The sequence below is a fragment of the Nannospalax galili genome, unplaced genomic scaffold (assembly GCF_000622305.1).
Source record: "Nannospalax galili isolate Female #2095 unplaced genomic scaffold, S.galili_v1.0 scaffold1119, whole genome shotgun sequence".
NCBI classification, from domain to species: Eukaryota; Metazoa; Chordata; class Mammalia; order Rodentia; family Spalacidae; genus Nannospalax; species Nannospalax galili.
The window spans coordinates 439,902-453,613 of NW_008343597.1; the positions used below are offsets into that span (position 1 = coordinate 439,902).

General features: G+C 48.5%; 2 protein-coding genes and 1 long non-coding RNA gene across 5 annotated transcripts in view; 1 reads left to right on the forward strand and 2 right to left on the reverse strand.

Annotated features, from left to right (window-relative positions):
* Positions 1–331: 331 nt before the first annotated feature.
* Irf9 (interferon regulatory factor 9) lies at positions 332–5,765 on the reverse strand. The gene is made up of 9 exons (XM_008839826.3): positions 5,610–5,765; positions 4,698–4,878; positions 4,191–4,374; positions 3,829–3,956; positions 3,669–3,741; positions 3,494–3,565; positions 2,147–2,488; positions 877–992; positions 332–737 (listed from the first exon to the last, which is right to left on the reverse strand). Exons 2-9 carry the CDS (start codon positions 4,875–4,877, stop codon positions 609–611), a joined length of 1,224 nt encoding a protein of 407 aa, XP_008838048.1. The 5' UTR covers position 4,878; positions 5,610–5,765; the 3' UTR covers positions 332–608.
* A 444-nt stretch (positions 5,766–6,209) lies between these two features.
* Positions 6,210–13,712, reverse strand: part of Rnf31 (ring finger protein 31) — a 14,064-nt gene continuing 6,561 nt past the window's right edge. For 2 of the 3 annotated variants that reach the window (XM_008839824.3, XM_017799835.2), the window contains exons 12-21: positions 11,404–11,577; positions 11,224–11,322; positions 11,042–11,131; positions 9,199–9,313; positions 8,970–9,088; positions 8,602–8,715; positions 8,393–8,450; positions 7,104–7,200; positions 6,510–6,678; positions 6,210–6,399 (exon numbers count right to left, since the gene is read on the reverse strand). In XM_008839824.3, coding sequence (XP_008838046.1) covers positions 6,346–6,399; positions 6,510–6,678; positions 7,104–7,200; positions 8,393–8,450; positions 8,602–8,715; positions 8,970–9,088; positions 9,199–9,313; positions 11,042–11,131; positions 11,224–11,322; positions 11,404–11,577 — 1,089 coding nt within the window. In that variant the 3' untranslated portion in view covers positions 6,210–6,345. The remainder of the gene's footprint in view (positions 6,400–6,509; positions 6,679–7,103; positions 7,201–8,392; positions 8,451–8,601; positions 8,716–8,969; positions 9,089–9,198; positions 9,314–11,041; positions 11,132–11,223; positions 11,323–11,403; positions 11,578–13,712) is intronic. The other variant, XM_008839823.2, reaches the window with a different exon arrangement.
* On the forward strand, positions 9,328–11,043 carry LOC115071490. The gene is made up of 3 exons (XR_003850579.1): positions 9,328–9,923; positions 10,835–10,871; positions 10,971–11,043. It is a non-coding gene; the product is annotated as an uncharacterized LOC115071490 (long non-coding RNA).

Genomic DNA, 13,712 nt, shown 5'->3' on the forward strand with positions numbered 1-13,712 from the left:
AAAAAAAAGGTCTCTCCAAAGCTGTCCTTGAATATCCAATCTCAGTCTCTCAAGTGTTCAAGTTATAAACATTCACCATCTAGCTTGGTTCTTCTTTTCTTTTTTGGACAGTGTCTCACCAATGTAAACCTGGGTGACCTGGAACTACACACACTAGGCTGGCCTCAAACTCACATAGATTCACCTGCCTCTGCCTGCATCTCCTAAGTGCTGGGATTAAATGCATGCACCACAATGCCTGACTCAAAAAAAATTTTTTTTCTTGTTTATGTGTACGAGCATATTGCCTGCATGTATATAAGTGCACCCGTGTCGTGCAATGCCCTCAGGGGCCAGAAGAGGGCGTCAGGTCCCCAGAAACTGGAGTTATGGACAGTTGTTAGCCACCTTGTGGGTGCTGGGATTCGAACATGGGTCTTCTACAAGAGCAGCCAGTGCTCTTAACTGCTGAACTATCTATCCAGCACCTCCCCCACCAAATGCTTTTAAAGGATAAAAATTATCCTTGCTTTCTCTGTCACAGGTTGCGTGAGTCTCACATAAGCCAGAGACAGTGATGAGAATCATCCCAAAGGAAGGTGACCAACAGTGTGGAGAATGAGTCTACTTCAACGGAGACCAGAGGAACAGAGAGGTAAAGTGGCAGGTGAGTGTTCTGGGCTCTGTACCAGGAACAAAGCAGCTGCCTGCTCCTCTGGAATCTCCTTCAGTAAATCTCGGGCAAAGGCCTGTTCCATCTGTACCAGAAGAAAAGAAGAGCAGGGCTCAATGAGAACAGCAGGGGCAGACAGTACATTCAGGAACTCCTTCCCCGAGACTCCCTCAGGGACAGTTCTCCCTCCCCAACAGTGTACCCTGCCCTGGCCCTGAACTCACTTGCACTGTGATAAGATTCTGTTGTGTATGGTTGGAGCCAGGAATCTCCTCCCAGAAATGCAATGTGGCCTGGAACTTGGGTGGGGGACCTTGGCCATGGAAGTACCGGACCAAATCTGAAAGAAAAAGAGTCAAGGACTGGACTAGAGAAGAAAGAGGGCAGGCATGGTGGTGCATGCCTGTAATCCTAGCATTTAGGAGGCTGAGGCAGGAGGATCATCAGCTTGGTCTACTTAGTGAGTTCTAGGTCAGTCTGAGCTACAGAATGAGGACTTATCTCAAAAACAAAACCAAGCCAGGAGCGTGGTCTTTAATCCCAGCACTTGGGAGGCAGAGGCAGGCAGATCTGAGTTCAAGGCCACCCTGGTCTACATAGTGAGCTCAGGTCAGCTGAGGCTACAGGGAGACCCTGTCTCAAAAAGACAAAACAAAAACAAAACAAAAAAACCCAAAACAAAACCAAAAAAGTAGAGGCAGCCATGGGAAGAAGGGAATACCTGGGAACCCAGGGTGCACAAAGTGGTGGGAATGGGGTCACATGAACACAAGGCCAGAGCAGAAGCTGTGCTAGGGGCTAAGTTGCTACTTACTCACTGATGTACAACAGGAAAGGGAGCTTCCTCAAGAAGTTTAGAAGCAGCAGACACTGCAGCTAAAAGCTCTCTGCTGGGTGAGTTTGGAGTCCTCATAGGCAGCAACCCTGGCTACGAATCCCATTGTTGCTTGCTCACACCCTCCCAACACTAGGACACCCATGACCCTGGGAACACCCACACTCTGTTATACCCTTGGTCCTGGCCCCGATCCTATGCTCAGATTTAGAGGCTGGAACTGGAATTGGAAGAGTGGACAGAAGGAAGAGAGTCTTAGGAGTGTGGCAGAGATGGCACAGTGGGGCCAGTGTACGTAAGGTTCTTCCATAGAGTTGTGTGTTCCAGTGTGTGTATGTAGGAGAGTCACAAAGCTTAAAATCTGTTAACTTGTTTGCACACATTCATATAACAGTACTTCATGTGATAATGCTCCCCAAAATGTGACACTCTTTGTGCTAGACTCCTGCTGACCCTCATCTTCTCTGACCTAGCCTAGGGAAGAGCTGCCAAGACTGAACAAATGACTACATAGGATGTGCACCACACAAGTGCAGGAGTGCTATGCATAGGCTGCAGTGAAGATCTGCTGATAGACAGGGTGGTGGTAGGGCCCAAGTCAGGCCAGGCAATAGTGAAATGGGGGTAGGTGTTCGGGTGCCCAGCTAGAGCAGCCTCACCTCTGTAGAAAGAGGTAGTCCTGAAGAGCTCCACACACTTATTGCTGGGCAGTAGATGTGGGCCTGGCCCAGGTGGGGCCTCAGGTGCATTCCACGAGATGGGGATGGAGCAAAGACGCTGTACAAAGAGGCCTCTGGAGTTACTGGCTACCAGGATACCTCTCTCAAGTTGGCTCAGCAGGCGCTGGGTGGGCTCCAGTGGATCAGGTTTGGGAAACACCACCTGCTCCATGCTGCTCTCGGAGCCGGAGGGTTCAGCCACAAGGCGGCAGTCCAGGCTGTGCACGTGGGCCTCACCCACCACGCGCCCACAGTAGATGAAGGTGAGCAGCAGTGAGTAGTCTGGGGACAGAATAGCCCAGCTGTACCACGTGCTGGAGGAGCCTGAAAGCTGGTAACAGCCCTCTCCCCAGTGGTACACTGGTTAGCACAAGGCTTTAGGAAAATGGAGTTCCTTGAGATCCAGTGTTCTCATTTTGCTAATGGGGAAACTGAAGTTCAGAGAGGGAACCCAAGCAAGCACTGGGAAAAACAGACTGTGGCTAGGGCACCTGTTACACCTTCTGAGGTCAGAAAAGGTGCCCCTTGGAAGCTGGGCGTGGTGGCACACACCTTTAACTCCAGCACTCAGGAGGCAGAGGCAGGCAGATCTAAGTTCAAGGCCAGCTTGGTCTACATAGTGAAATCCAGGCCAGTTGGGGCTACAGGGAGACCCTGTCTTAAAAAGACCAGAAAAAGAAAAGGTGCCCTTGGGCTGATAATGTGGCTAGGTTGGAAGAGGGGAAGAGTGCTTGCCTAGCATGCAGAAAGCCTTGGTTCAATCCCCAGCATTGCATAAACCCACAAACCTAGCATGGTAGCCTAGGTCTTTAATTCGTGCACTCAAGTGATCAGAAACTCAAAGTCATCTATGGTTGTATAGTGAATTTTACGTCAGTCTGGGCTACATGAGACCCTGTCTCAAAAAGAAGCGAAAGCTGGGCCTGGTGGTGCCTGGCCTTTACTGACCAGATTAGGAGTCACCCCTCTGAGCTTAATGGTCATGGCTGTGTAGCTTATAAGAAGGTCTCAGAGACTGGGCTTTCTTGATCATAATGAAATCAACGTCTCAATATGGATGTCCAGGGAACAGAGTAAGAAGGGTGCTCTGGGGGTTTTCCCAAAAAAGCTTTATGAAGAAATGAAGAGTGTATGATCTGCCACATGGAATACTCAATGGATAGAATGGTGCCTGAAACAAAGAGGGCCCAGTTTGTTCTAAGTTCTGGTGGAGTATATAATTCAGGCAAGATCAGAGGAAGCAGACCTGAGCAAAGGAAATGAGAAAGGGTTAGAAAAGCCAAGTACCTGAGTTCAGAGGAAGCGGATGTTCCATGGACACTGGGTCCTCTTGAATGGTGGCTTCAGTTTTGACAGTAACTGGAAGGGAGGCAAAGGCATTCATTATTCAGAGTGGGACTGAGGAGTCCAAGGGACAGAGGGTGCAGCAAGGGAGGTGACACAGAGGCAAGGGAGACGGTACCTTCCTGTGGTTCAGGACTGCTGCTGTTCCCACTGTCTGAGTGGTCTGTGACCCCATTGGCCCTCACCTCCTCCTGCAGATGCAACATCTACCATTGGCTCACTTCTTCCTTTGGTTACTGTCCCACTCTAGGCCCACCTAGGCCCTCTCCAGCACTCACATTATCAGGGGAGTCGTGAGGACAGGAATAACTGAGCGTGCAGTTCTTGATGCCCACATTCTCTTCCCTCTTGGGTGACACAGAACTGAAGGATTGCTTGGATGAGGAGTTCTGGATTCCTGACTTGGCTGTGTAATTATTGAGTAGAGTGAAAGGTTAGTAAGTAAAAAGTTCTTTTACACAGAGAAAGATGGTAGGGGAAGGTCTCAAGCAGCTAAAAGCTGGGCAGGTCTGGGAAAGCGATCTGGGATAAGGCCTCTGAGAGGTCTGGGGAGGGCTGTCACCTCCCCAGAAGGCTTTGATCTCCATTCTTCCTTGCCAGTTTGCTCATTCCAAGAACAGTTGGCCAAGGGGACACTCACCAGGGAGGGTTCTTGGTTTCAGCAGCCGATATACTTTGTAGGGCTCAGCAACATCCATACGGCCTCTCTTAGGAACCTCCTCAAATTCAGGACTCTTGTTGAGGGCACAGCGTAGGCGAGTTTTCCAGACAGCAGGGCCTCCTATGTTCCCCTCCTTGTACTTTCCCTTAAATATTGCCCAAGCCTAGTAGGAAATGAGGTGAAGAAAACACAAAGTCTTATAGTCTCTAGATGTCCCTCCAAAGGGTTGGTTTCCCTGGCATATGGCCTGAACACTTGTGCAGGCCTTGAGCTCAGATGGGCTTGTACTGGGTTTGTATTCTCCTCTTGCCATCTTGAAATCCTTAGTAATTTTTGACTGTGGTTCTGCAAATGGAAGAGCTGGTTCCACTTTTCAGGATGCCCTTTACCCAAAACCCAGGCAGACAAAAGTGCTTGGTGGTAAGCACACAGTGCATACAACCATCCTCTACTGGGGAGGTGATGGTGGTTTCCTGGCCCTTTCACCTTGAAGAAGGCAGCATCCTGGTCTTCCCGGAAGTCCTGTTTGCCTGCATGCTTCCAGGGAATTCGGAACATGGTCTTGGCTGCATCTTCCCAGCACACCCCTGGGAACTGCCTACTCTCCACTTGCTGCACCACCCATTCCCGGAGCTTTCGGGTACAGCGTGGCTTGCCTGATGCCATTCTAGAAAAAAGGAGCAGGATGCATGAAAATTGATCGTTCAGGAGATAAAAATCCAATGAACCTTGACTGTTGGGGCCAGCTTCTCCAAACAGACCCTCCCTTTCTCCCATTTTCTTTTGGTTCTAAACATGTCTCAACATCATCTGAGGTGAAACTATTTCAATTCTGCCATCACTAGCAATTGTTTTTTAAAATTTCTTAATATTTTAAGTTATGATGCCTAGAGGGAAACCTTGGCCACTGGTCTTAATGTTGAGGTGTTTCAGAAAATTGGGGGAATTCCCTTGATGTTCTGCTCCTGCAGAGGCTCTGTCTAGATTCCCAGCATCTGCAGGGGCAACAGCTGCTTTGAAGGCATCTCACCAACCCTCTACTCACCATGTTGACCACCTATCCTTTCACCCCCGTCTCTTCTCCCTTTGCAGGAGAGGCAGAGTTGGGGGCAGGGCCAGAGGCAAAAAACAAAAGGTCAGCTGAGGCTGGGCAAAGGGCCTTCCTCCAGAGGTAAGTTTGCAGCAGTGCCTCCCTGTCTCCTGCCTACTGGACCTTGGACACCGGTCCTATCAGCCTTCACTCTCAGGCCAAACTTCCCATAGAAGGCGATTGAGAAGCCTTCTGTCTGATCCTTCCTCTAGCCTAGGCCCTGGAACCTTCACCTCATCTCACAGTCCTTCTGGCTCTAGATACCAGGCCGAACCCCCCCCACCCAACCCCCTTGGGGCTGCTCTTACCTGAGCTACAGTCCGGTATGTCCAGTATTCACTCAGCCTCAGCTCGGTTCTCGGCTAAAAGGCTTTCTGATGTCTCCACCCCTTTCTACAGTCCCCACCCTAAGTTTCAGTTCTCCTCCAGGGAGGAGCGGTTCCCAGAAATCACGTGGTCTGAGTTGCAGGGCAAGCGGTTACCAGCAGAGGGAAGCAGCTGCTGAGAATTCTCCCAGTCAACTCAGTCAAGCAGCAGGCCCAGGGTCTGCTTCCTTCCTGCCAGGCTCCTTCCTCCCCTTCCTTTCAGGGCTACTCCTTGCTGGCAGCAGTCCTGTGCTGACACTTCCCCAGGGAGGTCAAGTTCCAGATCAGCCCCGGGGTCTCGGGATCTGCGCTCCTCAACAATGCTTGCTTGATATACTTCGGCTGACCTCGAATAGCAGCTGAAGTTAATGAAAGGATAAAAAGGAGGAAGGTGAAGCCCAGGCCAGGTGGTTGGATGGGGAGGGTCTCCTTTGCCCATCCATGGTTTCTGCTGTCTTCCTGGCCAGAAGTCCAGGACAGGTTAAATGGCTGGCTGCAGGGGGCCCTTCCAACAAATATTCTGTTTGCCCACCCTATCCCCTTTCCCTAATGCCCCTAGATGGTGAGGCCAGGAAGAAGGACCACCAAGAAGCCTAGGCAATAAGATGCCTCTTTATTGGTGCTGGAGCCATCTTGGGGAAGTAGGATCATGGGCCCTCATCAGGACCCGGGCCCTCTGCTACTTCCTTCTGCGGGCGATACTCTGTCCCAGTGGTACCTCTTCTGTCAGCTTCTGTGAAGGAGAGAGAGGGAGGCTGATACTGGAAATCTGGAGTTCAGAAAGCGGCTGTGACAGGTGACTTCTGGAGGGCGGGGTCAGGAAAAGCTGGGTGACATCTTTACCTGTAACAATCGGGCTTGGTAGGCAGTAAGATCCTCTCCAGCCATTGGCTGGGGGTGTACATGTAGGTAGCGCTCAATGGCTGTTTCCAGCTCCTCCACTTCATACAGGGTTGCTGGGTCCAAGGAGTGGGCATTGATGAGGCTCACAAGATACTCTTTGTAGTGTGCCCTGGGTAGATAGGTAGCCGAATATTTATTCTTCTGTTTAGTATTAATGGAATGTGTTTAGTACTTTGCAGATTCTTTAAAAAAATGTACATTTACTTGTATGTGCATGCATATGCACACATATGGAGGTCAGAAAACAACTTTTGAGAGTTGGATTTCTTTCCATCTTGTGGGTTGGGGGGCTGAACTCAGGTCCTCTGGCTTGGCTAGCAAGTGCCTTTTCCTGATGAGCCATCTCTTAGACAAATAAGACTACCAAGTCCTCAGGCTGCTGTACTTACAGAAAGTGACACCCAGTATCTCTATGCTGCTGCTACTACCCTTATCCAGAGAGATCCCTCCTTCCTCTGCTTTGAAGGACCCCATGTTATGGCTTGAGCAACCTAGCCCCCCAGATCCCCACCACCACCAATCACAGGCACTCACTGGCAGAGGCCTGCATAGCCTGGCTGGGTTTCTTTGCCACAAGCTTCGTCCCGGAGCCCATTGGGAACCTCCTTCTGCTCCATCACTCGGCAGCCACCTAAGAGTAAAGGAAGGAAGGAATACTCTGTTGGGAGGAGGCCACTGACTACAAAGCCCCTGGAGATTTGGGATATCCACAGAGGGGAACAGCCTCCAAGGAAGGGGCTGAGCCCAGGAAATACTGCTCTACCAGTTGTGGTAGTAAAGTACTTAGAGATGAACTCAGTGGCAGGGCATATTAGATTCAGAAGTAGAGACCTTGCTATAGCCTTACTTTTACTCAAGATGGCTTTGGGCCCATAATCACATGCTTCCTTAAAACTGCTCTTTTGTTGGGTGTGGTGATTGATGCATGCCTTTAACTCCAGCACTCAGGAGGCAGAGGAGATGTGGATCTCTGAGTTTGAGACTAGCCTGGTGTACACAGTGAGCACCTACCTCAAAAAACAAAAACAAAAACAAAAACAAACTTGTTTTTTTCTCTCTTGCTCTCATTGAGGATATTAATGTTTTTTAAAAAATTTATGTGTATGGGTGTATTGCCTTCATGTGTGTAAGTGCACCCATGTTATACAATGCCTTTAGAGGTCAGAAGAAGGCGCTGGATTCCCTTGGCACTGGAGTTATGGACAGTTGTTAGATGCCATGTGGGTGCTGGGAATCAAACCTGGGTCCACTATAAGAAAAGTCAGTGCTCTTAGCCACTGGCCATCTCTCCAGCCCCTCCCCCCCTTTAAGACAGGATCCTCCCACAGCCCCAGCTCGCCTGGAACTCCCTATGTAGACCAGGCTGGCCTCCAGCCTCTACCTTCCAAGTGCTGGGATTACAGGTGCACACCACCACGCCCGGCTAATACTGCTCTTGATTGTTCTTTAGCTCCTGTATGGTTAATTTATTCTGGGAGTCTTACCTGAATCTAGATGGTAAGAAGTAAGGTAGGTTGGAACCTTAGTTAATAACTTTTGTTGCCCTCATAGAACCTAAACCAGTGCCCTGCAATTAGCAGGTCTCATTAACTGTCCATAGAGCTAATTAATGAATCATAATATTAGAGAATGCGGAAAGAAACTTAAGGGCCAAATGCTTTAATGATACCTTGTGCAATACAGCTTAGCCACAAGGTAGATGTTACCCTCATTTCACAGGAGGAAATGAGACATGGAGAGGTTATTTAGTTTACCAACGAACACACAAGTAAGCCCAGATCCAAGCACACCATCTCTACTTCAGAGGCTTGTCTGACACTTACCTCCAGGGACTGCCCGGGCCCCAGCTGGAGGCTCTGTATTAAACATGATGTTATTTTCCTGAGGAGAGGTAGAGACATATGGGCATTGTTTCCTTTAATCCAGCCACTGCTGAATTTTCTCGTAGCCAGCCTTTTCCCTTCTTTCCCACCCTGGACCCTGCCTCTTCTCTTAGCAACCTGAGCACCCCGCTGGGCTGGCCACCTCTAACCTGCAGCAGTTTCTGGAGCCGGACAGCAGGCCAGTCCCGTAGGTAGAAGAGGCAGTCTCGAGGGTGGTGGCCATGCAGGGACTTTTTCACCCTGCAGTTTGGGTCTGGACATTTCTGGTAAAACCCAGATGGGAGAAGGGAAGTTGGAGACTGTTGGGATCCTGGACTCTCAAGAACCCGTGTGAGGGGTACTGGGGTGAGAGGAGATGAAGACATTAAAGGGTCTAGGGCAAGCAAAGGGGAAAAAGGGACAGAGGCACCGTAGAGCCTACTGACCTCTTTCTTTCCCCTGGGCTGCTCCTTTATAGCCTCTGCCCCTCAAGCCCAAGGCAGCCTCCCCACTTCTCTTCCTTACTCTCTGAACTCACATTCTTGGCATAGAAGGCATTGTAGCAGCCACTGCAGAACTGGTGACGGCACTGGGTGCAGTGAAAGTGCATGCAGCCTCCTCGGGCCAGTGCATAAGAGAACTTGCACTTAGGGCAGTCTGTAAGGGGCCAGCAGTTCAGGGTGAGCTGTCATTGTAACTCAAAGCCCTCAAGAAGGAAGCCACTGCCAAGATAAGACCACGGAGCAGACCAAGCAGGGCAGCCTTACCAATGCCATTTTCCTGAAGATACATTGCCAGACCCTGAGCCTGGTATTCAGGGTCATTGGTACGTTTCCAGTTCTGGAAATCCTCACAGCTCCGTCCTCGGTGCTGTTCCTCCCACTGCCAGAAGGAAAGAAGGCTTTGCATGGATGCTTTCTCCCATGCCCTGGGTCCCTCTTGTTGGTCTTACACCCTTTGCTCAAAACTGGGGGGTGGGAAAGGGGACATTCTGTTTTCATTTCCTCACGTGACCACTATTTATTCATAAGTCTTGTTTACACCTTCCAAACCTGTCTCAATCCCGCCCCTTCTCTGTCCTCACCGCTACCACCTTCCTCCAGGTACAGCCGCACCTTGCTTCAGACACATGCTTGCTTTATTCCAGTCTGCTTTCACTTCTGTGTCCCTGTACCTTAGTCTCTACACTGCAGCCAAAAGGCCTTTCAAAGTAGAGGTCAAGGGGTTTCAACAGTATTAGTGGTATACTAAGTCTGAGGTTTGCCAGTAGGGACATCGGTGTTTGTTTTATGTTCTATGACACAGATTCAAGTATTCTGGTATCAAACTAACCTTTTAAAATGTAAGTGACAGTGTCACTCTTTGTGCTTAGTCTTAGAATGAAAGCCAAACACCTGCCTTACTTGGCCTCAAAGGCTAGCCTCATCTGGCGGCTGCTCCTATCCAACTACCTGCCAGTATTACACACACCTATACTCTCAGCACTCAGGAGGTGAGTGGGAGGACTGCACAAAGTTTTAGGCCCGTTTGGGCCACATAAAAGAATGCTGTCTTAGCTGGGCGTGGTGGTGCATGCCTTTACTCCCAGCACTCAGGAGGCAGAGGCAGGCGATCTTGTGAGTTCAAGGCCAGCCTGGTTTCCACAGTGAATCCAGGCCAGCTGGGGCTACAGGGAGACTGTCTCAAAAAAAAAACCAAAAAACAAAAATCAGCAAAAAAACAAAACAAAACAAAATGCTATCTCAGAAAACCAAAAAAAAAAAAATTAGATTTACGTGTCCTCTGTATGCTCCGTAGGTCCATGCTGTTCTTCACGGACTTTACCTATGTATAATTACTACCTCTCTCCTTTGCCCATCTCTCCTCTACCTTCCCTTCCTTGACTTTCTTCTTTTCCTCCCTCCATTTTCCCTTTCTCCTTGAACTTGGCTACTTACCTAGTAAACTTTTCCTCCCTGTGAGTATGGGAGTGTCAGTGTGGGGAGTTTAGCCTGTGTGTGGCCAGAACAACATCCTGTATCATGCCTCAAGTGCCACCCAAATCTGTTTTTGTTTTTTTGAGACAGAGTCTTCCTGTAGCCCCAGCTAGCCTAGAACTCACTATGCAGACCAGGCTGGTAATTTGCCTGCCTCTGCCTCCCTAGTGCTGGGATTTAAAGGTGTGTAGCACCACTGCTGGGCTCTTTTTTTTTGAATCAGGGTCCCTCACTGGCTTGGAACTCACCAAATGGACTAGGTTGGCTGGCCAGCAAGTCTCAGGGATCCACCTGTGTAGTGCCCCAAACCCCCATTGAGATTGTAACTGTGCACCACAAGACCTGGCTTTAAATTTTAAAAATGACATTTACTTATTTATTTGCAGTTTGCCTGCCATCACCTAGCTTTTTTTTTTTTTAAATACAGGTTATGGAGACCGTACTCTGCTCCCCATGCTTTCATGGTAAACACTTTACTGAGCATGCTATCTCCCTAGGCTGCTTCTCCACCCCAACCCCACAGGTCTTTTAAGCTTAGAGTTCTTGACTGTCTTGCCTTCTAGTACACTCCCTGAGTCTAACAGTACCTGGCAGTACCTGACTCAACACTTCTGAAAGGATGAGTGTGACTCACCTGGCGCTTGCAACGCACACAGAAGGTCTGGTGACACTGGGGACATGTCGCCTCTAGCTGTTCACGCTCATATATGAAGCCAAAGGAGCACTGTGAGTCCAAAAGAATACAGCTATTCAGGGCTGGACCTGGTACCATCCCCTTGTCCCTCCATAGTCAGCTCTTTTGATATGGTCACTTACCTGGGCACACCACAAGAACTTGGGGTCCCGCATGAGCACACCCTCAGTCAGCTTCTTATGGAACAGAGCATAGGCATCTGGGTCTAGACTCTCTCGGAGCTGGGGACAAGATGCAGAGGTGGTCGGAAGACAGAATTCCTGTTTACAGCTAGTATACCTAAACCCTAGGGGCTGTAGTACCTGAATGTCAAGGGTGGAAAAGTAGCTGAGTAACTGTGTGTCATCAGTAAGGTCGGGGCGGCCACAGGCAGGGCACACCATATCTGTGATGTGCTTTTCCTTCAGGGCTATGGTGAAGTGTTGCCGGAAGCAGTCAGGACAGATGGTGCACTCACAGGAAATCAGGGCCTGCATCTACAGTGGGAGGGGGAGAGGAGGAGAAGCAGCTGTCAGCCCCGGGAAGGGTCAATAGCCAGGGATCCACTGAAAGACTAAGGTCTAATCAAAGGGGCAAAGGTATCAACCGTAAGTGCGTACATGTGTTAGGCAGGAAGCACATATCTAAGGACAGCTGGATAGAGGAAAACAGATAATGCTGAGAACTAAAGTAAAGTAAAAATGTCTCTAAAGGCATTTACATTCAATTAAAAGCAAAAGACAATCGAGATGGACAAGAGATTAGTCAGTGTAGGGAATGTTGAGTAGGTGATTATAACTATAGGTTTAGCACAAGGTAGTTCCTTTGTAGCTTGAAAAAATCTGTGCCTTTGTTTCTGGAAACAGGTCTGTTATGTAACCTAGGCTGGCCACGAAATCCCAATCCTCTAGCCTTAGCCTTCTGAGTGCTAGGATTATAGGCATGTACTACCACACCTAGCTATAATCTGTATCTTTTATATTTTTTAATTTTTGATTTTGAGAGACAGGATCTTACTATATATTTCTAGCTGGCCTGGAACTCACTATGTAGACCAGGCTGACTTTAAACTCACAGAGATCCACCTGCCTCTGCCTTTAGAGTGCTGGAATTAATGGTGTGCAATATCAAACCTGGCTATAATCTGTATCTGTAATGCTGGCTGTTCTATGAATCTATATTTGGGTAAATTGCAAAAATGACATTGATGGACTAGGGATGTAGCTGAGTTGGTTTAGCACTTTTCCTAGCATGTACAAAGCCCTGGGTTCCATACCCAGTGCTGCATAAACCAGGCCTGGTGGCTCACATGTGTCATCTTTACACTCGGGAGGTGGAGACAGGAAGATCAGAAGTTCAAGGTTATCCTTGGTTAAATATTAAGTTTGAAGTCAGCCTGGCCTACATCAAAAACAAGACAAAAGTTTCAGCAGTTAAGAGAGCATACTGCTCTTTCAGAGGCCCCAAGCTCAGCCTGTCATGTGAGGTGGCTCACAAGCACCTAGAATTTGAAACCTCTGGCCTCTGCTGGCACCTGCACACATACCCACATGCACATAATTAAAAAAAATAAAAAGATAAAACCAACCCTACATACAAGTAAATAACAAACAAGAACTGTAATATAATTAATGTTACCTGTATATTTCTTTTTTTAATGAAGCATTTTAAAAAAAATTTTATTTATTATTTTTATTTTATGTATATGCGTGTATTGCCTGCATGTAGGTAAGTGCACCCGTGTAGTGCAATGCCCTCGGAGGACAGATGGGGCTGTCGGATCCCCTGGAAGTGGAGTTACAGACAGTTGTTAGCTGCCACATGGTGCTGGGATTTGAACCTGTGTCTTCTGCAAGAACAGTCAGTGTTCTTAACTGCTGAGCCATATCTCCAGCCCCTGAATTTACATCTTAAGACATACAAATAAAATACAACATGGAGCCATACTAAATCTGTATTTAGCTGAAGAACTATATCTAACCTTGACTAAGTGAGGGCTCAAGATATAATAAAATCCTGTCTGTCAACTAGACACCTTGATATTAAAGAATTACTATGCTGGGGATATAACTCATTTGGTAGAGTGCTTGCCTAGCATGCATGAAGGTCTAGGTCAATCCCCTGTACTGCATGTAACTTGGCATGGTAGCACATGTCTGTAATCCTAGCACTTGGGATATAGAGGCAGGTGGATAAGAAGTCCAAGCTCATCCAAGGTCACTTCTGTCTAACAGTGATGGGATACATGAGACCCTGCCCCACCATGCTCCCCCACCCCCCCCAAAAAAAGAAAAGATCACTGCTGCGCTGGAGAGATGGCTCAGTGGTTAAGGGGACCCAAGTTCAGTTCTCAGCACTGACATGGTGGCTAACAACTACCTGCAACTCCAGCTCCAGGGATCCTGGTGTCTTTTTCTGACCTCATTGGGCACCCACACGTGACATATATACACAGACATACACATACACAATAAAAATTAAAAAATAAAAAATAAAAAAGAGGTGGTGCATGTTTTTTAATCCTAGCACTGGGGGGGGATGGGAAGGGGGGGCAGAGGTAGGCAGATCTCTTTGAGTTCAAGGGGGGGTCTTTTTGAGACAGGGTCTTCCTGTAGCCCCAGCTGGCCTGGAA

What these genes read in the sequence shown, in the direction of transcription:
- Irf9 (XM_008839826.3), bottom strand. Translation starts at nt 4,877, where the DNA reads ATGGCATCAGGCAAGCCACGCTGTACCCGAAAGCTCCGGGAATGGGTG. An exon ending in AGGATGCTGCCTTCTTCAAG is followed by an intron (nt 4,375 to 4,697) that starts GTGAAAGGGCCA and finishes ATTTCCTACTAG; the next exon opens with GCTTGGGCAATATTTAAGGG. An exon ending in GACTACCTCTTTCTACAGAG is followed by an intron (nt 993 to 2,146) that starts GTGAGGCTGCTC and finishes TTTTTCTTTCAG; the next exon opens with ATTTGGTCCGGTACTTCCAT.